General features: G+C 31.2%; 1 protein-coding gene across 10 annotated transcripts in view; it reads right to left on the minus strand.

The window, feature by feature from the left end:
• LOC125065498 (calcium-activated potassium channel slowpoke) overlaps positions 1 to 25728 on the minus strand; it is a 61991-nt gene that overhangs the window by 18533 nt on the left and 17730 nt on the right. For all 10 annotated transcript variants that reach the window (XM_047673142.1, XM_047673143.1, XM_047673149.1 and 7 more), the window contains exons 2-5: positions 2318 to 2379; positions 1690 to 1786; positions 959 to 1070; positions 11 to 162 (exon numbers count right to left, since the gene is read on the minus strand). In XM_047673142.1, coding sequence (XP_047529098.1) covers positions 11 to 162; positions 959 to 1070; positions 1690 to 1786; positions 2318 to 2379 — 423 coding nt within the window. The remainder of the gene's footprint in view (positions 1 to 10; positions 163 to 958; positions 1071 to 1689; positions 1787 to 2317; positions 2380 to 25728) is intronic.

Below are 25728 nucleotides of genomic sequence, written 5' to 3' on the forward strand. Positions count from 1 at the left end.
ATCAACTTACTAAATGAATAATGCCGGCTGCTGTGAGCCATACTGATATAAAGATAGAAACTAGTTGCGCCAAACGAATTGAGCTCGATGTCTTTAATATATTGAGGTACTGCAAAATATCAGGCACGGTCATTAAGCGTAGAGCTCGGAGAAACCTTAGCCCTGAAATAAAAGTTCCTCGTTTAGAAGGAGGTCCTGGCATATGATGAAAAAACGTTAAAAATTCTCATTTTAAAAACATATTTTTGTCTCCACGCAAACTCGTTCGTTAATAATAAATTATTGATCAGACAAAAGATCATTAGACAAATTTTAATGACATAAAATGTAATTTCACGTAGCAACAACTTATTTAATAATATTGGTAACCTGTTAAAGATAATGTTTTTTTATGAATTATATTACGTACATTTGTGAAGTACCTATTTGTCGGATGATCTTTTGTCAAACATTAGGGTATGTATAAAATAAAACAATATATAATTTATTTGTCGTAGTCCACAACATCATCAACCATGTTTAATTACATTATTTCAACTCCCCTTCAAAGTCAGAAGGAAAAAAACTTAACAATTATAAGGATAATTAGTGTGACTTTCCGAAGGTCATGCGTCAAGCTGTCAGACGTCTTTTAAATGCATTCACTTTTTGGCGGGAAGCAGCGCGTTATACGGTCAGGCGTATCATTGTAAACTGTTTTTGTAATAATATGAGCAAACCAGAAATTGATTAAAGTATTTTGTTATTAATTAATTATTATTTTATATTCCCAAGGTACCGGAGTGCACGGTGCTAATGAAATTTATCGATAGAAAAACCCAAGACCTTGTGGTCTGTGGCCTGATGTACAGTCAGAGACAGACAAGTATGGATACAGGGCATATAAATTACGGGTTATATGGGATAAATAAATTTGAAATATAAACGTATATTATAAATGAAAAGAGAAACATCTTACCTATCCACGTTCTATCCAGGTATATTGATACAAAGGATGGGGGTATCGTGAAATAATCTACAAATGAATACATCTCGAGCATGAACCATAGTTTGTCACTAGCTGCTATAAACTGAAAAAGAAAAATTCATATTAGAATCTCAGTTTGTCAAGCGACATTCTCTTTTTAAATTGTAATCAATTAAAAATTTTGAAAAACGTGAAGAAAAAAAAACACAGATTAAAAAATGAAAATGATTTATGGTTTCCTCTTTTTTTTTAATTGTCTTCGATTTTCTAACACTAATTAACTTATAATATATAAAAATATACATGAAAATTCGTATCTTTAGTATACTATAAAGTTTAAGTAATCATCAACCATTGATTCCCTATGACAATCAATTTAATTTTTATTTGACGAGTTGATGTTCCAAAACGTTTAACTTGCACGGTTCTTTTATAAAAGAAAACTAAAGAATTTGAAATTTGATTTTACTAATGGTTTAGAATAATTATACAACAGCAAAAGAAAATTAAACGCAACTGCATTGTCATGGGAAATGATATAAAGGATGTGTGGTATTCCGATCCTATTGTGAACGGATTTCTAACAATGAGAAAATCGATCATATCCGTGAAGCGATATATCATGTCAACGACTAAGAAAATTGTTTATAACTTTTTTTTTTAAATTATTATAATGCAGGCGAGGGTGATAATTTAAGCACCACGATTAATTTTCCACTTACTCGTATAAAAAAGTAGACCATAAAAAATATGTTAAAGGCAAGGTCGATCTGCTGGGTAATATTGTCACTCCATTTCTGGCATCGCTCCACCTCCTCACTAGAAAAAAAAAGTTCGATTGCATCAAGAACAAAATGATTTGGATAACACAAACATATAAGCTTCTAATACAGACATCAGCTGCATGGTTCATTAGATACTAGTCAAGACCAGTATAAGAGCCGTAAAACACGAAGCATCGGTACCTGAAGGATTTGTTCACAACATCAACTAAAATACGACACTAACTATACATTGCAGTTCGTTGGCTAAACTAACGTTTAGCTTCCAATTTACACAGTGTTATACGCTTTTAATACACATAAAGCATTACTATTTAGTGCACATATACAAGCATACATATATAATACAAACAGACTTTAGTTCTCATCGATAAATCTTAGCATATCTTGACTAATATCAACAGAAGCCTGATACAGAAGCTAACATTTACTATATCCAGCAAAACATTTGATCACATTGATTTGTTGGGACTCACGTATTCCTTATGAATTCAGCATTATAAGATACGTAATAATTAATATTTTAGCTACAATTTGCAACTAATCTAGCATTAGGAATGTTGATTACCTGGACGCGTCGATGAAGTAGATGATGAGCGATGCTATACTCAGAATGAACACCAACACTACCTGAAACAAGATACGAAACAAGTTATAGGTAAAGAAGTAAGTAGCTGGTAAATAAATAATAGATTTGTTAATGATGTAGAGATTGAGCATGCTGCTCTTGTCCTGACTCGGTGCGTAAACACTTTTTCGAATAGTTTCTCAAACTTAGTGGTGCTTGTCCGGATTTTTAGTTTCCGTGCGTTACGTAAGTCCTTTACCAAAATACCGAAACTAATAACTTTCCCAAACGTAGATGTTATGTTGAATAATAATTACAATTTGAAAAAAAAATTAGAGGTCAGTTAAATTTTTCATTAAGGAAGTCAGCCATTAGCATTTTCATCACTTGAATGATCGTTATCGTATTAAAATAAAGTATCTGACAAATATAATATTCCTAATGATTCACATACAATATAAATGGTAATGTTGATTTTTATTACTTTAATTTAAATTTGTAGAATGATTCAAATTCGCAACACAATATGAAACGATATAACCAAGAAAAATCGGGAAATGTTTTAAATAAAAAATCAAAAATTAGAGATATGTATGTTACGTAGTATGTAAATATAATTTGCTGTCATAACTTCTTCGATTGGAGGAATTAGGAACCTAATTAAAATTGATTTGATTTGATGGATACGCTAGACACAAGATGAATCATGAGCAACAATTATCGACTTTCCTGTCTAAAAAAGCAGACACAATAGTTAGATAATAACCATGAACCATATGTGACTCACGGGTCAGGGATATGGCGAAGCGCAAAAAAAATCAGAGGTGCGTCCTCAATTTATTCTGGAGTTGTGCGATATGATTCATCATTGACGTTACATATTGTTTGTATTTTATTATTATCAAGTGTGATATTATAAAATGTTACTGACTAGTCAATACTTAAATAAAACAAAGTCTAAACCTGTTTTTAATGTTTTGTTAACAGCAAGTCTGTTGAGTTTTTGCATATTAGATAATGTATCAATAAAACCAGTTCTATGTAATTAGACAAATACCAAGACTTGAATAATTGTAAAACGTTTATTTATAAGAAGTTGTTAGCGAATATATATTGATTAATATAGAGATTATTTATCTGGTAATAAATATTTATAACACGAGTATAAATTAAAAGCTCTTTCTAATGCTTGAAGTTTTGCGTAGCAACGATTTTATACTTAATTAATTATTGTATATCAATTTAATAATTGTAGATATTACGTTATTGAGAGAAAATTTGAATCAATTTTACCTTAGGTCCTATCCACTCCTGTTCCTACGTGACTGCTCTTATGTGTATGGGATTAAAAAGGAAATCCCTTTCCTTAGTCTTATTAAAATAATTTGTAGTTATAGTCATCACCATTAATTTACGCAATGAAATCATTTTTCATATTACACGGTTGAGATAATACAGAATATATAATAATATGGGCACTTGTCAACATTATTTAACCTGTATTATTGTTCTGCGCTGTTATAATATAAAATTATTTTCAATCAAGTTCATTAGAAGTATTAATTAATGGTCATTGATGCACATGTAATTAAACAAAATACGTCTAAGCATTAACACATAATGACATGAGTACATACCTACTTTTTAATATAAGAATTATCATTTTTATATACTTTGGCAGTACACAATATTCACTGTTTTGTTGCCTGAAAGAGATTTATCTTTTACCGAGGTACCTTACTTACTTTTTCAATATTTTGTTCACACAACTTTTGTTCTGGTATAGTCCAAGGGCCAGGACGATAACCATCCCTAATACACTAGAAGCAACTAGGGTCAAGCACTGGAAGAAGATAGTACTTATATTTTTGGTACAAGAACATCATCAAAAATTTTTTAAAAGTTGAATAAAAATATTTTATCCTTTACTCATTATTACACTTTCTATCCCTAAATAGCAATACTCCGGTTTGAAGGATTATTTAGCGATTGCAATTATAGGTGCGAGTGACAACATCTTAGTTTCTAAGTTGCTTGGTTGGCAAGACGCAATGACGATGTACGAAAACGTTAATATTTCGTACAGTGCCTATAGGATAGTGTCTATAGGAAAATGTTTGAATGTTGCAATATTTGAAGTGGAGGTATACCGACTATTTTTTCTTATGTTGGTAGTGCAAATTAGACCAATGAGGTTTAATAGGAATAATTTAAAACAAATTGATTGCGTTAGCAGTGTTGTATTGTGTCACGTTTTATGACTGCATAAGTGATAATTAATATTCATAAAGGCACTTATTACTCGTTAGGTATACCTGTAGTGTTATGATCATGATATCATCCGGTGATGATGTGTGAAGTAATATTCTAATTTTGCTTTAAGGCTGCAGTCGTAGTATAAGATAAAATAGTACAGTAGTAATAATATATTTAAAGGTTAAAAAATTGCTAAAAACTAAAATTGTTTTATTTTATTTTAGACTTCAATTCGTTCTAACAGCTACCTACTGCTTCGTTCAGAAGTTAAGACTTCACAGAACAAGAGAAAATATGAATGAAGTTACCGTAATAGATAAAAAGATAGAAACTATTTTATTGTACACAACACAAATTCATAAAATGCAGGAGGGTTTATATCTAAATTTATACATACAGCATCCAAAATAAGCATACATAATCATATATATATATACTATGTGCCATTATAATACTATCATAAATATGCAATATATAAAGTAACTAAAAGTATCACATAAGTAATAACAACTCTTCTTTTTATAAATAAATATAAATATCAAAACATATTCGTGTCTATAAATGAAATTAGGCCGATAATAATCGCTACATTATAAGGCTTATTAAAAAACATAGTAAGTATTTTTATTTTTTTGTATTGTAAATATAGTTAGTTCTTACAAGATTTTTAATTATTTCAAAATAAATTTTCAGGTTGAATGTATTTTTAATTACAATAAAAAAAACTCGCAGCTGTGCCAAAGTTATATAGATTTAATCACAAACGAGGTCATGGCACTAATGACGAGCGAGTGACGATAAAATCAATCAGTCTGTGTCAATCACTTTTGACCAGGGAGCGATATTTTTATTTAAAAAAAAAAAACGAAAAAATTTAACGAAATTTTAAATATCGAACAGTAGCTTCCAATTAACTTAATAGATAGTTCAAAAGTCGGTGTTTAGGGGGTGAATAGTAACACATCGATTTCTCTGGACCTGTCAATTTAAGATTTCAAAAAGACAAAGCATCGAGTAACTTTATAGTTACTCGATGCTTTGTTGATGTGTTACTATTCATCCCCTAAACATCGACTTTTGAACCGTCTATTAAGTTAATTGGAAGCTATTGTTATTATTAGCGTTAAGAATGTATTAATTAATTAATTTTATAGCAAAATCTGGTATACGTTTCTATACCAATTATTGTGGTAGAAGCATTTGTACTGCAGCGCCATCTTTCGGTGAATTAGAGCATATCAAAGTTTAAAAACCATTAAAAATACTTGTCTCAAATTGTATGGCAACCGGTCCAACGATATCGTAGTTTATTCTGATACCAAAATTCATTTTCATTCATTAATTAAGTTTTTAGTATCGCATAAATATCGCTAGGAATATGTTCCCAGCCTTAATTAGGAGTTAGTAAGACCCACTGTAATCTCAGTGCAAATGTGGGTGTTGTATCTTTGTTCCTTATGACTAATACATCTAAGATGCAGTAGTATATTAGATATATATATTTAAATTTATTTATTGCAGTTATGTCAATATAAAGAACCTATTTTATTTTGTTTGGAATTAATGATATAAAACACGCGTTTGTTCACTTGAATATTATACAGAACAGATTATGCAGACTTCAATGTTATACAGAATTCATAGAAGCAATAATTTGAGAAGTATATATATATATATATATATATATATATATATATATATATATATATATATATATTCAAAGTTTTATATAAACATGTTTTGTAAAAGGAAATTCAAAAACTATCAACAGTTTCCCCTAAAAAAAAATATACTACCGAAGTTGGTTTCATTCATAAAAAACTACAATTGAGCATTCATTGTGCCAACTTAAAATGTCTGGGGAGAAAAAAGTTAGCAACTGCACCCACTTAGTCAAGAGCCGCCCACTTGGCAAGCCTCCGATACCATCTTAGCTAATGGCCGCAAAAACTCTGTTCTCTCCATATTTTCATTTGCTATAAATCAAGCATTCACGACGACAAATTGAGAAAAAACTTTTTGATTTACTGCCGCTAAAAATTTCATTGATATGCTAGAAATTACATAAAGTCAACATTCATGAGTTCAGGGTTTATCGGGTGCGAAGTTGTTTCAATTTCATTTTGGCTGTTTTTCGCTTTGACTAAGCTTTATATGGAGCGAAAAAATACAGCAGTTTTCTTCCCTCAGCCCAGTTTCAACATTTATTGCACCGCTAATGAAATTATCATAAATGGTAAATTTTAGTAACAAAAATTAGTTATTCGATAAGAAATACTGTAACTAAATATGAAGACTTGCCTATTTTTGAAACGCCTGATCAAAGTCAAATTAATGGTCATTGGTCGATGGGAGCTGAAACGCCATAGACGACCAGTAAGGGATATTTTTTGGGACTTACTTGGAACATGTTATTTTTAACTGTGCACGTTCAGTAACCATTCAACGAATTGCTTATGTACCCAAAAATATTGTGCCAGCTCTAACAGGAATGAAAGTCTCTAGTCATGCTTCTATAATCCCTCTACGCCATCGTTCGTATACTTATATTTTCTGAATCAAGTATCTTTGGGCATTAATATTATGATGACGTATGTTTCGTGCAAATCATATTTTACAGATCTACACAAACGGGAATATATTGAGCATATTTAAATGATTCATGCTGTTTTAAATAAACTCTTAGTCGGAGAGACAAAATCAAATTATATATTTCTATCCAAACAAATGCTGCTAAAACTATAATATATACAATAAAAATAATGCAAAATCTACATTTTGCACTATTTTTGCGATAGCGTGTTTTTGATGCATCAAAGTTAAAATCACAGTATTCATTTTTATACCAAAATTTTTCTTACAATATTTAAACGAAGTTTTAGCTTAATTTAATGGTCACAAAATATTAATCCATATCAAAATAAATATGCAATTGATTTTAAGCTTTTGGTGTAGACAAAACTACTCTTTGAATTTATATGTACTAAAATTGTCGGGTTGATGTTGCTGCCGGAGAAACAAGCGGTGCGCAAAGGCCTTATGCAAAAGTGATCTCTCACAGGTGAAAGAAGTTTAGTCATGGATAAGGTACGCGCTTTATTTATGAGAGAGAAAATAAAAACTACTAAAAAGTGTATTTATATTAAAGAATAACAATAAACTACACATATCTCTACATCCCTATAATACACATATAATAATATGTATTTTATAATTATAGACTATTAAATTATTTATACATAATTATAAACTCTATATTATTTTATATATATGTATTCACAAAAAATACACTAAAGACAGATTATCACAGAGACTATTTATTAACAGATTAGTATAAAATTCTTAAAATCTGTATTTTATGCGTAGTCAGATGTTGAAACGAACTTATAGCTACTATGTACGTACCTCTGAATAATCCCATTCAAACCATTACAAAACAATGTTATTCATACAAACAAATGCATCAGGGACACGTTTAATACCGCATAATATACATATATAAATAAACAGTGGCTCACGTATGAATAGATCCCATCAAAAACATAAATGTAAAAATGAGAGCCAAGTTAAATATTATGATATATACCTTGGTTGTTGACTTCAACGACAAAAGAAGTGAGATCTAAATTTTTGCCAAGTTAAATAGCCCTTCTGAAATTTATTTATAACTACATAAAATAGCATTTCTTCTTATAACTTGGGATAATATATTGTTGCCTAAGGTCTGACTTGGCTAGTTCTCATATAAGAATTATATTATAGCCTTCGTAAGTTCTAAGCCTTTACAAATGAATTATAAACACAAATTAAGCACGCAAATATTCAATGGTACTTGTCTAGATATGAACTCGCAATATCTGGTTAAGATTAATGTTTTCTAGTGACTGGACCATCGCAGCTCTTAATGTACGTATATACTAACTAAGCAATACTGAGCTGTCCTCCATTCTTCTTAGATGTTCTGAGTTATAATTTGTTATTCTAAACACAAACTACAAGTTGTGTTTATAAACATATAAGAACTAGCCAAGTCAGACCTTAGGCAACAATATATTATCCCAAGTTATAAGAAGAAATGCTATTTTATGTAGTTATAAATAAATTTCAGAAGGGCTATTTAACTTGGCAAAAATTTAGATCTCACTTCTTTTGTCGTTGAAGTCAACAACCAAGGTATATATCATAATATTTAACTTGGCTCTCATTTTTACATTTATGTTTTTGATGGGATATCACTACTTTTTGTATATAAATTATTAAGAGGTACTTATTAATAACAAAATTAATACCAAATGGTTTTTGTTAAGCTATTCTATTTTCCTACGTTGACGGGGTATAATTATCTTTTTTTTTTTGATACGTTCTTATTTTTCTTGTAGGTACCTTTGAAATGTTCGAGTGAATTGCCCATTCAGTGACCGGATTTTTTTTTACGCGTTTTCTGTTTATACTTAATTTGGCCAAGTAGGGGTGGTATAACGTGCGCAGACGGTTGTACTCTACAATAGAGCTCTCTTGTGTCTTGATTTGAATTGGACCTAAATTGATAAGATGTACTCCATCTGAGGTTTTAACTCTAGAGAGGCCAACGTAAGCCTGCTCTTTACTTAATATAGAGGAGCCTATGTCGAAAAGAGCACCGTCAAGGCGAAGGCCTTGTAATTTGTGTATAATAGTAGAATATGCTAAGCAAATAGAGAATTATTTCCTTTGAACATATATGTACATTACTTAATATCTGTAACTTGGTTTTGACTTCTAGTTCGCAAATTAAATTATGTTTAAATTGAATTGTTATTTTACGTGCGCTATTGCTGTTATCGACGTCCCCAATGTACCTTCTCTATTTTTCCATTGGACCCATTCATCAGTCCTTTGCTGACATCAGCATGCTTGCTCGATACTGTTCTTCCAAGCAATAAGGATCCCCGTTTGTAGCGCTGAGTACAAACTTAAATCATTCCAGTTACGATATACATACTCTACTACAATCTCACGAAACCTTTTTTATTGTTGTATACTAGTATACTCAAACAAAAAATATGCAGTCGAATAGACTAGGCAGTTTCCATCGGAAGGTATTGAAATAATTCTTATGAGCGCGGTTGCCACTCGCTCAGACACGTCCGCGTTAAGGTTTAATCGCAACGCTCCTAACCCGCTGCTCCGGCGTCGCGTCGCGCGCCGTGTACCGAAATGCCTATTATTATTTTATGTTAAGTATAATTATTTGGCACCATTGATGTGCGCTAAATGCTAGTTAATAACGTAATAAATACGAAAGTCGGCTATACTCATAAGTACTAAAACGGAAATATTTGGATTTAAAAAACTTAAGGGTGGTATTCAACTTGTTATATATTCACGTGAAGACCTTAAAATCCACTTGAAGACCGGCTGTCATAAGTTTTGATTGCTGGTTCTTACATCATTTTTTTATTATTACAGTTATTACAGGAACTAAGTATATAAGTGTTCCTATAGACCCAATAAAATGAAAAATTATAATAAAATGATAAAAAATTACCAGTTTCAGATTTTTTCCTTTATATTGGCCTAATTATCTACCTGCATGCCAAATTTGAACTTTCTAGGTCACCTGGAAGTAGGATATAGTTTTGATCTATAGGTCAGTCAGTGATAAAAATGACGATTTTTAGACGTTAATATCTAAATAACCATTTGAGATGCGTTTATGAAATTTGGAACACATATGTATCTCGCGAGTCTTAATATATGAGCCAAATTTGACACATCTATGTCAAATAGTTTTTGAGTTATGAGGAGGTCAAAAGTGGCTCCAAATGGTTCGTGTAATATTACACACGGTGCTACTAGCCAGTTCTGTTACTAGAACTTGGCTGACACGCTACCGCGTGTCTAGATTCCTTATCTCGTTTCACTTAGATAATGGAAAATACATCAAATTTACAAGAGCTTATCCGATACATAAACACATGTAAAGAAATAATTTCCTCTTGAACAGTCTTAATTTGTTTTCATTAGATTTAATCGTCTCGTTCATGAAGAACTTTTATTAGATTAATTCGCGTACATACGCATCGAAGAATCCAATTATCTTGATCCAATTATGCAGAGGCGCATACTGGCATCTTACAAGGCTGCAGCCTTGACTTGAAGGGTTGATTTGTCATCATACGGGTCTAAGCATAGCAAGCCTTTTAATTTTCCTTCTCTCTATTTAATCCTCTACCATGTGTGTTGAGCAGATAGTGCAATGCAATATATAATTCAGTAGATATAAAACTCGTTTAATAAAATATGATTTTCATAGTTCTACAGTGCTATTCTATAAGATCGTTTCTCACTCGTGAAATAGTGAAACCTGACTTAATCATCTTAAATTACAATCAATGTCGCGTTTACCTTTGTAATATTTTCGGAATTTTTATGATCGTAGTTAGCGGTGTGTTTCGTGTTGGTTGTTCAAAAACCCTTGGTTCACTAGAGTAACTATAAAAGCTCTCTCTCGCTCGCTCGCTCTCGAATTGAACTCAATATTAAATTAATTGCCGTGTTACATTAAAATCAGAGCTCAGAATTAATAAAATAGTAAATAATTTATAATAAGCGCAATATTAAATAATGTCTGTAGTGTTAAAAGAATAATAATTGTATGTATAATTTTACAATTCGTACTAAATAGGTAATTTCCATTAATTTTAGCACGCAAACGAATGAACGAATATAATAGTCGTTCAATTATTTGCTTATTTAAGAGTAAGTAACGACGGGGATGTTTTTATGTTAATATATATTTGACAATGTTTGTTTTTGCCAATAAATTTAAAGAAATGATTCTATTAGAAATGTTATTTTATTATTTTCCGAATTTCTATAGTCTAGAGAGTAACTTGTATATTCATTTATAGATCAAGTTGAATGCGAATGAATGAAAAAACTGTTTTCAGTCAGAAATGTTTTTTCATATATGAAAACTCGGAAGAATCTTCAACTATCGACGGTTGATTATGAAAGGTATTCGCAGTATTGATCGTTCGTATAGTTGTAACGGAATATTATATTCGAGTGTAATTGGTTGATACTAGATATTATAAAAAAATATATAGTATTTGTAAACGTTTACTAACATCGATGCTTAGTATTGTTATGTTCCGAACTGCAGGCGCAAGGGACATCTTAGTTCGTAAGTTTGGTGACATATTAGTGATATGAGAAATGATTAATATTTCTGACAGCACCAATGTCTATGAGCAGTGGTAACAACTTAGCATCAGGTGCCCCATTTGTTGACTATCTTTATACCATAAAAATACTGCTATCATGTCGGTAGAAAGCACATGAAAATTCAATGGTGCTAACCCGAATCGAAACCGCAATCATTGACAATTCAAATGTTTGTACTATTTGGCGAACTTGGCGATATACATTCTCGTCATCATTTAAAAATTCCAATTAAATATTATACAAACTTTTTAATATTTTAATTTTAATTTAAAATAATCAAATACATTTCTAAAAGCAATAAAATAAAGGTCTGCCGTTGACGTAAAATTTTATGCAAAATATTTAAAATGGTAAAAACAGCTTTAAACTAATGGCAGTTTAAGAGTTAAGATGCGTTATAACTGCAATAAATTGTAGCTTCTGAACACGGAATAACATTTTCACGGGCAATTAAATAAATATGCGCACTTTTATTTCATTACAGTTTCAGGTATTTTAATAGCGCTTTACGAGGAAACGTGAAACGTATTCAAGCCCATATTGTCACAAGCTAATAGGTTTTACTTTAAAAAATAAAAAGTCGACTAAAAAATGTATGGTTTTTGTTATTTCATTCCCATGCGTTAAGCTCTCTCGTTGCACTAGCGTTTAAAGTTACGTATCCGGATATTATATAAAAAAAATCGGTTTTATTGAAATGTTAAAGGTCTATTGTCTATGAAGCTACATGTCCTGGTTTTAATCATCGGTGCGGGCTTTTTAAATTTTTTATTAGTTTTATTATTTTTGAGTTGCAAAGTAAAGCCATTGGGCCTGCATCAGAACAGTACCTGATCACGTCTTAATTTCCGTTCCATAGAATTAAGAAAGTGTCAGAAAAGACTTGCATCTTTACATTTAATATTTAAAGAGTATTTTGATCGTGATGTATATATATTGGTTAAATGAGAAAAACAATTGTTTAAAAGTATTCTCTCTGTTTACTGTGCACATATTAAATTTCGACTAATGGAGGCTGAAAGAAGCGCGTCTGAAGATCACGCAAGCACACGGCCAATAGCTTTACAGTGGCAATTTATTTGGCGTAGCGTGTTTATTTATTTAATGCCATATTGCACGACACATAATATATAACGTAAAATGCTGGCTTGCCAACCTTAGGAAGCAGGTATGGATGTTTGTAGATGTGCAACACAGAAACTGTTTACTAGTAAGTTGCGTAGAACCGTAGTATAGAATAGTATAGGTATATAGCTTAGATTGCAATTTATTATTTGTTTAAGTAAAATAATTTAGGACGGATATTGTGAAATATTGCATCAACCGAGGATGCATTATTAATCCATTAGCAATGTAAATTATTATTGGATTTGACTTCAATCGAAAAGTCAATCTTAATTAGAAAATAGTTTTAATTTTAAAATGTAATTTTAAATAAATAATTTTAAGTAATTAGTTTTTTTTTTCAACCATCGTACTGCTACCAACGTAATTAGTACTTATGCATAAAAATGGACATGCCAAAATACACAAACTCTTACAATATACAATATATATATAAAAACAATTCGAGTTTGTATATTATTACGTTTTGCATTAATTATCCGAACACAAATACACTTTAAGGATAAATTTGTTTACATGTGCTTTGGCTGCACGAAAAAATACAAACAGCATATACGTGTTTCCACAATATTTAGTTACAAAACAAAGGAGTCAAATAAGGCAAATATTTTCGTTGTCCGTCCACAGTTCACGTCACATCGCTCTTACGTTCATAGCTTTGTGAATAAACAAATATTCATAGCTTTCTGAAGAAACAAATGTTTTGTAATACATATTTAAATTCTTTATAGTTTTAGTTCATGTAAGTGTAATATTTGGTAAATTTTTGGCCAAACAAATATAAGTACGCCCATGTTAAACTAAGTTAAATGCCGCCTAAAACAATTATCTTTATTTATCTATAGACGTCTGGCAGAAGAAGTTTATGCACATATTAATTATTTACATTAATGTCTTATATAAAAAAAAAAAAATAGCTACGGTACAAGTCGTAAACGCATGGAATGATAGTTGCGATTCAACGGTAGAAAACGGTTAGCTTTCACGCAACAAAAATAAGAGCCCTCCTATTAGAAGAATTAGATATAAAAACAGAAACAGTTCTTCATTATCGAATTACCATTTATAATACAAAAAATATTGATATCCACTTTTAATTTATTTCCAAATGTTCACGCCATTTTTTCACGAATCCATTATGAATACCATACAGATTAATATGTCATGTCAATTCAAGGTTAAAGAGGATTATTAATCTTTACTCCTCCTCGGAATAGGATATACATTCATTACGCAATGCAATTAAATTCCAATAAGTTTTTATATTCAAATGCCAGTTTTGTTCTAGTAATTTCTCCAACGTAATTTCACGTATGCATGCGTTTGACCAGCTAACTGTACTTGAATTAATTAATTTTATTGACTCAACATTGTCGTACACCGTGTACGACTAGTTTACCTTATTTTATATTAAACAAGAGCACAAAATGAACGCTTGTCACGTCAATGGTCTAAATTTAAAGTGGCCTATACTTGTATAATAATATTATATACTAAAACCTTCTCTAAAAAGCGTTGCAACTTTTGATTTAAGTTAATGTATATATGTTTAGTCGTTTTTTCAATTGGGTATTACAATGAAACAACCTCTCCTTATTTACTAAAAATAAATCGTAATGCATATTATATAAAAAAATAATTAAAAGTTGTATTCCTGTGATTGCTGTATTGTGATTCCTGTATTTGGTTTAAAAATCACCACAAAGTTCTGAGTGATGACATTCATTTACGCGAAATGGTAATAAAACGCAGAATCGTAATAAAATTTTATCGAAATATCAATTCGCACTGAATACACAATGATGCAGATTAAAGGTAACATATAAAGGTAAGATGATATATAAATAGATCAGTAAAGATAAATTTTTATTGCATACGAAATAAGATAAACTAGATTTGCTATAACAAAATATGAATCGTTTTATGAATTTTTAATAATAAACATAAATATAATGGTGCTTAATAAGTTTATAAATATATTTATATTTAGGTAGTAAAACCTACCGCTATGGTATATTTACTACGACATATGGTATATTTTTTTATATACTAACCGTACTTATTTATTTACTACCCATTTTATAACCAAGACTATCGTCGCTCAACAATAACTAAATATATTTTTTGTATAAAAATATTAAGGAAGCAATTATTGTTTCATACACATTGTTTTTCCTAGCACTTAAACTACTAGAATAGAATGAGTATTCTATTCTAGTTCTAATTAATTTTGTAAGGAAATTATATTTTGACGTTAACATTAAAATATTAGGTTATATTGCCGTTACTTAAGCCGTCAGGTCGTCACAGATGTATGCGTAAGCGATCCCGTGGCGATCACAATGATGGAAAGGGAATCACTAGTTTTTAGTGGATAGCCTGGCACTACGCCAATAGTCCTACATACCCCCACGTTTATAGTGAAAAAAAGCGATATTCAATTGTCTGGGCGTCACGATAGCATGCGTAAGGCGCCCCGTTCCCTCTACCGCTGATTTTAATGTGATGTATGGCAATCAGCCATGGGACCTACATACCCCACCCCCTAAATAACGTGGAGGATTCGTGAAACCATATCCCAGAAAAACAATAAAAATTAACATTTACTTAATTCATAGAAAAAAAAAACAAATGAAATAATGACATTATTTTTTTTATAAGATTTATATTTATTGAACCCTTAGAAATTATGACTTATGAATATTTAGTGATGTCTATTATTGTCTAGCGTTGGAAGCATTTCAATAATACAAATATTAGCTTAAGCGCATGTAGGTTTTCCGACTTCCTTGACCTTTACACCCTTTTAGTGGGTTAATGGTGTCGGTGCTTCGCCATGTTTGTCCCACTTTCTGTTATTGGTTTAAAACGAATCAAAGAAATATATATTTATTGAATTACACGAATGGTATAAACTATAGAGAGAGTGTGCTCGCACACGTAAATTATATTCCAAGTGGGACTTGATATTATACGTGTGCGTTTGTCAAAGTAAAAATGTTAACGAAATTCTATTTTGTTTTGGGTACTAATAAAATGCTATGTATTTTTAGCATAGTGTTTTTGTATGCATACATATTTATTTATTTATATAGACATGTCCAATCGTAATGTTTCTCGTATATATAGAGAACAAAAGATTCCGTCGATTCGTAAGTCAATTTAATATTAAAATGAATGTCCAATTCAGTTTTCATGACTTTTATTGCATCATTTTTTCATAAAAGAAATACTTATTTATTTATTCGTTTCTTTAAATAATTTATTGGACAACATATAGATATTATTTGTCACAAGAGGAACCGAAAACAAATTAAAGAAATAGTGCCCAAAGACGGTCTTAACTATTAACTTTTTCTTGCACATTATCGTTTACATATGTATACTTGATGGTATTTGACGATCTCCATGGTCGAGTAGTGTGTACACCGGTTTTCATGGGTACGCTACTCCGAATTTCCGGGTTCGATTCCCAGTCGAGTCGATGTAGAAAAAGTTCATTAGTTTTCTTGGGTCTGGGTGTTTGTGGTACCGTCGTTACTTCTGATTTTCCATAACACAAGTGCTTTAGCTACTTACATTGGGACTGATCCCAATGTAAGTAAAACAATGTAAATGAAACACAGCAATACTAATTATTGCTACTCGGTGTTAGAATATATGATGGGTTTGTTGGACCAACGAGGGGGTGCTTCCTCAAATCCTTACCATCAAGTTTTTTTTTTATATTGTACAATATCACATATATTACTCAGTAATGTTCCAGCTTAGAGGGTGAGTGAGCCAGTACACACTTATTTTTACAGTATACTTTTCTGTTTCCAAGGTTGGTGGCGCATTGGCAGTGTACCCTTACACTATTGACAAAATTTCTTACGCCATGTCCATTGACACCATTAGTGACCACTTACCATCAGGTGGATTATTTGCCAGTCCACCTGTACTATAAAAAAATAATAGATACTAAAGCGCTTCTTAGAAGCGTTTTAAAATATATATATATATATATATATATATATATATATATATATATATATTATTATTACTACGTAAATGATCACACATACATTCTAGCTGAACGTCGAACACGTTGAAATTTTAAATTCGACTATGAACTAAAGTCAAGGATCGAGAGGTAAATGCATTGCAAACTAAGGGAGGAATTGGGGGTCGGGAGGTATGTACCCATTAGAGGTGGACGATAGATTCTACTTTGGGGATTATGCACCGATATCAATAGGATCTTTGTTCTCCAGATGAAAGCTATTGAACCCAGGGTTCAGTTTCATTTAATTTCATTCAAGTAATATCAATTAAATAAAAACAATGACTTTAGTTTGACCATAAGAAGGCTAGAATCTATCATAGATGTGATCGCATCTTTATTGAGTTATGACGTTCCTATCTCTTTAAAAATAAAAAATCGTCAAAAATTAAAAAAAAAAACTCTTTATTTTTTATAGCCGAGTACATTTTTCTAGAACATCTTCCTAAGCGAATTACTAGTAATATTTCTTAAGTATCTGCAGCTAGCTATCATAGGTATGATAGTAGCTCTATTAAGATAATAATTTCGAAATAAACGTCAAAATAGTCATTAAATTAAAAAACGACTCATTTTTTTTATAGCCGAGTACATCTCTACACTAGGGGTATTTATTCCAGAGAGAATTCGTATTCATTATTATTCATGTCTTATATAGTATAGTGTGGTGCCACCCTCGTCTGGAAACCTATTTGGAAGGCATCCAAGTGTTTGGCGCTTCGATCAAGCCAATATTTACGGCTCCACGAGCTTTTATAAACAAATTTTATTCAAGTTAATATTATTCCACAAAAAATATACGAGTAAGTACCTTATATATTCTCTCATATGTACTCGTGTTTTGTATTGGAATTAATTTGGATAATTTATTTGAATAATTTTAAGATTGAGAACCTAATCTGGGAACTATTATCTACATGTGAATCGTAAGCGAAGATCATGAGTTCAAAAACTTCGCTCGCTCAACTCAGTGATATTTGTATCAGGCATATACGCAAACCATACTTACATATATGACTGTTGCATTCACATTCGTCACGGGTATTTATCCTTCATTATCGGAAGTATTCATTTCAAATATTAATCAAAACAGTTTTAAAACTAAATTTAAAAAAAAAAACTAAAAGTATCAAAAAACGAAGAAAACACGTCGAACTTAATTCGATATATTCGTGAGTTTTATAATAAACATGAAGTTTGTTATGTTTAGCTTTTAAATTGAAACAGCGCTCTTACAAAGAACCCAGTGCATTGTATTTGAACAATGCGGGCGGATTGCTTCCGCTGTCTGAAAACGCTATTTACATTTCAATTAAGCTCAACCAACAAGGGTTTGATATAGCCTACAATTTTGATGAGTTATGAAGTAATCCTGACCGAATTTTCGTCGCGGAAGCCCCTCATTGTCTCTCCAACTGCTACTTATGAAATTCGTATTGCAGTGCGTACTTTTTGACAAATGATACAGTGGATCCAATATGACTGAAGATATATTAGGCTCACAACTAAAGGCTTTGTGGACTTTTTGAGAAATTGTGATACTTTGGACGTACACCTATGTACTGACTATCTCATCAAAGAAAACCCCTATATTTTCTAATATATTACTGAGAAATAATTGATGGAAAAGTCAAATAACTTTTTATTCGCCCAACGTGGGACACAAGAATAATATTGCTTTTGTTTTTATTTTGCATATTAATCTTAATCATAATGCTGAAGGTATAATTATTTTGATTAATGCTTGCATTGCTTAGGTATATCTTTTTTTAAAACCATTCTCACTTCTGTATAAAATCGATATCAAGTAACAAATTTGGATGCTTTAGAAATTATATGTTTTTCTAGGAAACGTACTTGGCTGAAGTAATCCGGCGATATTGATGAGGAGAGACGTGTAAGCTACCTTACAAGATAAATATCAAAATGTACTTTATGCTAATAATCAACAAGGATAATTTTAGTATAAAACTACCACCGGTTCAAAAGGTAGATTTACCAAGAAGAACCGTAAAGAAACTCTGTAGACTTTTTGATCAACCAAAAAAATTAAACCATTTATTAAATTATCAATAGAAGTAATATTTGTTTAAAAAAAAATGACTTTCAATTTTAGTTAAAGGTTAAGTAAACCTTGTAAACGTTATGTCCTTTGCACTTTTAAACCCCTGGCATTGACACTTTAAAACGGACAGCAATACAAAGTTTATCACTTTGGCTTCAAAAAATGTAGTACCCATCAATGCTGGCTTGTATATATTACATACATTCAATTAATATTATTATCAAGTCAATTGTTTTGAAATATTAAAGCCAATTCTCCAAAATATTATCACCATACAAGTCACTGAGCAGAACAATAATTGATTTGATAAATTGTACGATTTATTGCAATTGGCACACGTCACAAGCACAACGCCCGATGCATTCAAATAGAAAAATACCTTTGAACATTTTCATTTCAGTAATTTACGTTCGAGTTTTTACTTCGCTTCGAGTTCACGATGCATTTGAGCGTGTCATAATAACGCTAATTGTACTGCGATCGGATAATAAATCAGAAATATTTTTTTATATATTATTGATAATATATTAATTATAGAATAGTTTTACTTGATTGTAAGGATTTTTGCGAACACATTTGGTTAATCCACTTATCATAATACTATATTCTAACGCCGAAAGTAATAATTAGTAATTTTGTGTTCCGGTTTGAAGGACGAGTGAGCCACTGGTTCAAGGGACACCACGTCTTAGTTCCCAAGGTTGTTGGCTCATTGAACACTTACAATCTGGCTTATGTATTAACCTTTTTGTTTATCTATTTAAAATAAAATTAAAGAAAACTTCTTCTCAAATATTGGATCATGCATTTTGAAAAGCGCATAAAAGATTTTTTTAGTAGTTGCATATTAACCCAAGGAGCGAACATAAGCTTATAACCTCTGTTACTTAAATACATAGGGTTAGTAATTCTTTTGTGGGAAAAAGTAAACGCTATTAGAACATTTAGGAAAACGTTCAAAACTGTTCTCTAATTATATTACATAAAGAAATAACGTATTAAGTCTACAACCTTGAAAAGAAAGGTTCGGTTTTGGAACCCAACTTGGAATCTGAATGGTACACCTATTTGGAATACGATTGCAGTCATTGCTTCTCAATTTTTTTACTTTTTTCTTATCTTTATTGTTAGTTTTTGTTAAGATTAAGTATTGTATACTTTATCTATATATTGTCAGGTTATATACATATGTATATATTTTTTGTAATGGTGTTGTATTTTAAATAAACCTTTTATTTCTTAAGCTTAAACTGTTGCAGATAAAATAATTTCTGATCAGATTTTTTAGTTTCTTCTCAAGGTATTTCTTCCCGAAAAGAGTAAACTAATTAGCAAGCGTAATCTTTCATAAGAAATAAGATACTATCTACAATTGAATTGAAGAAGGTAATAATTGCTACTAATCCAACATTCCTAATATTCCCCATTAGTATAAGATTAATTTAGAAGATTCTATGTTCCGAAATAAAAATGTTAAAAGATATGAATTTTAAACAAATTATCAGCCAATTAAAATCACTAGGTGTGCGCTTGTTACGATGTATAAATTAAGATCAGGTGTTATTTCATTCAAAAACTATAATAAAACGATTCAAGAGAAACAGCTATAATAGTTCTGTGGCCTATTTACATATTTCGTTTGCAAAAGAAAGTTTCCCTGAAACGTAATATCTAGATAGTCAATAAGGTTCATTTTCGCATATCAATTATGGAAGCGATGTCGCACGCTGTGACAAGACGGTATATTTAGACGGGATAAATATAGTATACACTCAGATGGTTTGTGGACATAGCACAGTTGCCTTTGAGCGGAGTTGTAATTATCAAACGTTATGACCGTTGATCGGTATAAGCTTTAATGAATTTCTTACCTAAAATGGTAAGAGACAAAATATAAAGTTAGTGTAATCTCTAAAAATATTAATCAAAACATTGCATAGACTTGATACTTAACTTTTTTTTTTTCGTAGAATTAACATAAATCGTAAATAGTCCGACTTTTAAATGCAATTTGAACCATTTCTTCATTCAAATATCTTTAATTTTTATAGGAATAGCTGTTTATATGTTTCATTTTATTATGAATGTCATTCGCGGGGTCAAGATCAAATGCGTGACATTCTCATCGTTATGGATTTCGTACACCTTCATTCCTTCTATTATCTACTTTCAAAACAAGTTTAAATTTAGTCTAAGTAAAAAAAAAACCATTAATAGAAACTTAAATATTGCGCGTTTATGAAAAAAACGTAAAAAAATTTACACATAGATAGATGTAGTCTATCAATTGCCAGTTTTCAACTCAGCGTCTATTGTCTTGCTAAGATGCAAAAGGTATTAAGTACCCAGTTACCCAGTACAAGTATGGATTTTGCATCGCAAAGAACTCTGTTAATGTCTGACGTTTGAACTAGCAGCTTGTCGCATATTCGCCTTCATTTATATCTTTCCTGCTCTATGGGCACAGATCAGTTACAAATTATTCGGTTTTTCCTAATTTCCTAAATTATAACCAATGACTTGATTAAAGTAAGTTAAACTATTATTAGAAAACAATAAAATATATCTTAGGTTTCCATATCAACTTTAAGTTAATTCGCTATTAAATTACATCATATGAACTGGATTAAATTATAACTCTAAATTTAATTTATACGAAATATTAAAAAGTAAAAATTAAAAAGTAAAAATTATCAAATGCAATAAATGCCCATAATCTCAGAAAACTGAAATCCATGGCGAATGAAATGTTCCTCAGTCATCTCTCAAGTGCTCTACTAGTACTACACTTCTTTGCCTGCACTAAAAAAAACGTCCGAATTTCTTTGCCAACATCTCAAATAAAAGTATAGAAACGGCAAGTATCTTTTTTTCATTGGCTTAGTAGAAGGTTTAATTACTTTCCTCGCTGTTAAGTATACTTGAAGCTGAATGTTTAGAAATCTGAAATGGTCTTCGTTCTCTATGGATTTCCAAGTATAAAATATTTACTTAATACTTCTTGATAAGATTATCTATACTAATATACTATAAATGCGAAGGTAACTCTGTCTGTTACCCCTTCACGCTAAAAGCTCCGAACCAATTTAGATAAAATTTTAGTCAAGGGCATGGGCTATTTTTTGTAATTCACCCCTCGAGGGAGTTAAATGGGGGTGACAGTTTATGTGTTATAGGTAAAGTTTTCAGCTATTCCATTATAATTTAACACTTTGATGATGATAAAAGTGTTTAATTATTATTATTACGCCTGTCTTGTAGTTGAGTTCAATTTCTTTTAAATGTACGGAAATTCATAAAATTCTATACATATTACTAGACTGAGTTAACCAGCACCAAAAGTGTGTGTCAAATTAGAACTGAATCGTTTGAATAGAAATGTTCTAAAGTATTACTCGACTAGAACGTAAAATTAAATAAATGATGAAAGTTTCAAATAATGATTTTTAAGTAAAAATGAGTGCGATATTACTACTAATAAATTCCACATTCATATTGAAATTAATCTTTAGCGAATGATAGTTATATATGTAACGTTGATAAGGTCGTCGTCCAGATCGATTTTGGTTACAGCGGACATTCTCAAGGGAGACTAAAAAAGCGCATAGAATAAATTTTAGTTGCAAAAGTGTGTGCACAGATACAGGTTTTATGTACTCCCTTACTAATCTACTAAGTACTACCTAATCCCGTTGGTACAGCAAATCTGAACTGCCGGTAAAATTACAGTAGAAACTACCGCTTTACGTGTTTTCTGAAGAATAGAAGCATACCAATTTCCAGACACCGGGTAGCTACTGAGAATTTATCGACTGAATAAAACAAATATTCTTTTGTCAGTCTGACCGAGGGTTTGATCCAGGATCGAATGGGGATCTGCAAACTTATAAGCTAGCCACTGGGCCAACGATGCAGTCAATAATATTTATGTATATATAAATGTAGTAAAATCATACTATCTAATATATATGTCATAAGTGTAGTGCATGATTCCTTTGTCTCAGCTCAAAAGACGTAGACCGTTTACAAAGTCAACGACCCCAGGATTTGTAAGAATATTTTACAAGAAACGTCATCGTATCACAAAAGGTTTTCTCTCGTTTCGTTTACATCAATAAAACACTAAGTTCTTGGCCCATTTTTCGTAGTTTCCTTTGTGCGGTTAAAAGTTTTTTTTTTGAATTCTATAAAAAAATACCATTCCAAACCGACTACGAACTGAACAGACAACTTTTGAAATAGTCACGGAAGTATCTATACAAAACGAATAACATTTTCAAAACAACTTGCGTGAATTCAGTGGAACTGTACAATGAGAACAAACTCGAAACTCACCGCTAAAACGATCGTGAAATTTATGTCAGAAAGTCATATGCGACATTGACTTTAATAGTCACAACATTTGTATCCTACAAGTATCAAAATAACCTATCAACGCAAGCGTGTTTTCGATCTTTCAGACATCAGAAACGAAATTACAGCGACCTTTCCGTTTCGAATTTCTAAAAAACTAAATATCATATGGTATTAAGCAAAGCAAATATTTTACATAAAACACTGGGTCTAGACTAGGTGAGTGACATTGGATCGATAGAATAACCGTGGGTGTGGCTGGATGAAACCATTACACTTGTATAGCGAATAAACAAACATTTTTAGAGCACCATTTAACACCACGCGTATCAAATCGCGCCATTAAAACATGCGACGTTTGTTAAAATATCGATGTTGCGTTAAAACCTATTAAATGTATGATTACTTGTTGTCTGGTTCGACTTCGTATGAGCAAAGTTAATATAAAGCCAATGAGTCCTCCCTTAAGAAGTATTCTTAATCTTTATAAGATTTTATTCTTAATCTTCCTTTAAAATCCTTTCTCAGCTGAAGCTTGCATTATAATATACATGTATGTACTTATGTTTCAAATTTCAGCTTTCTGGACTTTGTAGTTTCGCCTGTGCGTAGATAGTTAGGACAAGCGATTTTATAATCATAGATAGCATTAGCATTTTTTTAGCATTAGCAGCCTGTAAATTTTCCCACTGCTGGGCTAAAGGCCTCCTCTCCCTTTGAGGAGAAGGTTTGGAGCATATTCTACCACGCTGCACCAATGCGGGTTGGTAGAATACACATGTGGCAGAATTTCGTTGAAATTAGACACATGCAGGTTTCCTCACGACATTTTCCTTCACCGCCGAGCACGAGATGAATTATAAATTATTAAGCACATGAAAATTCAGTGGTGCCTGCCTGGGTTTGAACCCAAAATCATCGGTTAAGATCATAGATAGTGTTCTATCTATTTCAAAAGACATGACGTTTTTATTTATAATAGATAGTTGGACTGGTTGCCTATCTGAATATGGTAAGTGGTCTATATGGTGGTAATACCTACCTTGCACCGCCTATGCGCCACCAAAATTGGTATCTAAAATGTCAGCTTGAGTGTATTTCAACCGATTCATTCACATCTACCAAGTTATATTTGAAAAAAATATTGATAACAATTCACCATCAAAGATAAGAATATAGTAGAACTTAAAGAGTCAATTTAGAATGTTTTTGTCGTTTTTTTTTTATAGTTTATTTGACATTTGCAAAAATTAAAACAAAATACGACATCGAAAAGGTAAGCATCATTAAATATTACATTCGTACTTTCAGAACAATACAGTATCGAATACAAAATTATATTCCATGTGATAGCTTCGGATCGCGTCTTAGTTTAAACATTGTATATTTATATACAAAGGAATATGACTCTCTGGAGAACTGTCCCATTTTTACGTGCATGTATATTTTAAAACCTGTTTCTAGCATTTTCTCGGTCAATCAACTTTAATCCAATTCTCTAGATTTTTCGTTGACTTTAGAATGAAGGTACTAAGATAATAACTGTGATCGTGTGAATTATCCTTTATTATAACTGAAGTTTTGCAATTGTAAGAAAACTCTGTGGACCATTGGATTAAACGACCAATGTCAATTCTAACTTAAGATCGGTTCAAGACCGGGTAAGCACAGTGAGTTTTCATAATCTCGTCGTAAGAAAATCTGCATGATTATGATAATACAATTACCGAGATTTGAGCAGCGTGGATTAAACTCCAAACATTCTGCTTAGGATAGGTCTTCGCAAAGTAGAAGGACTTTTATGGGCTCTTACTTTTTCTTTATTTCTTTATTTGAAAATTTTCATATCTTAATTAAGCATTGGGTTAAGGTTCACTAGCAATGATTTGGAAAAAAGAACTTTCTGTATAACAAAATTAGAGTATATTTTAGAATGCATAAAGTTCTACAGTTGAATAAATGTTATGAAGTATACTTTTATTTCAAGGTAACCATAAAACATTTGTAAAGCAATTGAAAGCGACATCTGGTTGATTTTTTAAATGAGAAGAATGGTCTCATTTAGTACGAAAGTTTTCCAGTGAAGGGTTTGCTAGGTGCGTTGTCAGCTTTCCTTAATGAGGATGCCCGGTTTATTAAAATGTGAAGATACACTTTGCAAATACAGTAATTTTACTTTTTTTTTACAAGTGTCGTATTATTATGGAGTATCAGCTTGTAGCACACGTGGAAATGTTTTAATGCCGCAAACGCTCTTGCAATCATTCCTGTTGTAATTATTTTTAAATTTGGATCTGTTTATTTAATTACGTCTTTTGTCACAATAACCTTACTTTATAAAAATAATTTTAGTTATAA

The sequence above is a fragment of the Vanessa atalanta genome, chromosome 7 (assembly GCF_905147765.1).
Source record: "Vanessa atalanta chromosome 7, ilVanAtal1.2, whole genome shotgun sequence".
NCBI classification, from domain to species: domain Eukaryota; kingdom Metazoa; phylum Arthropoda; class Insecta; order Lepidoptera; family Nymphalidae; genus Vanessa; species Vanessa atalanta.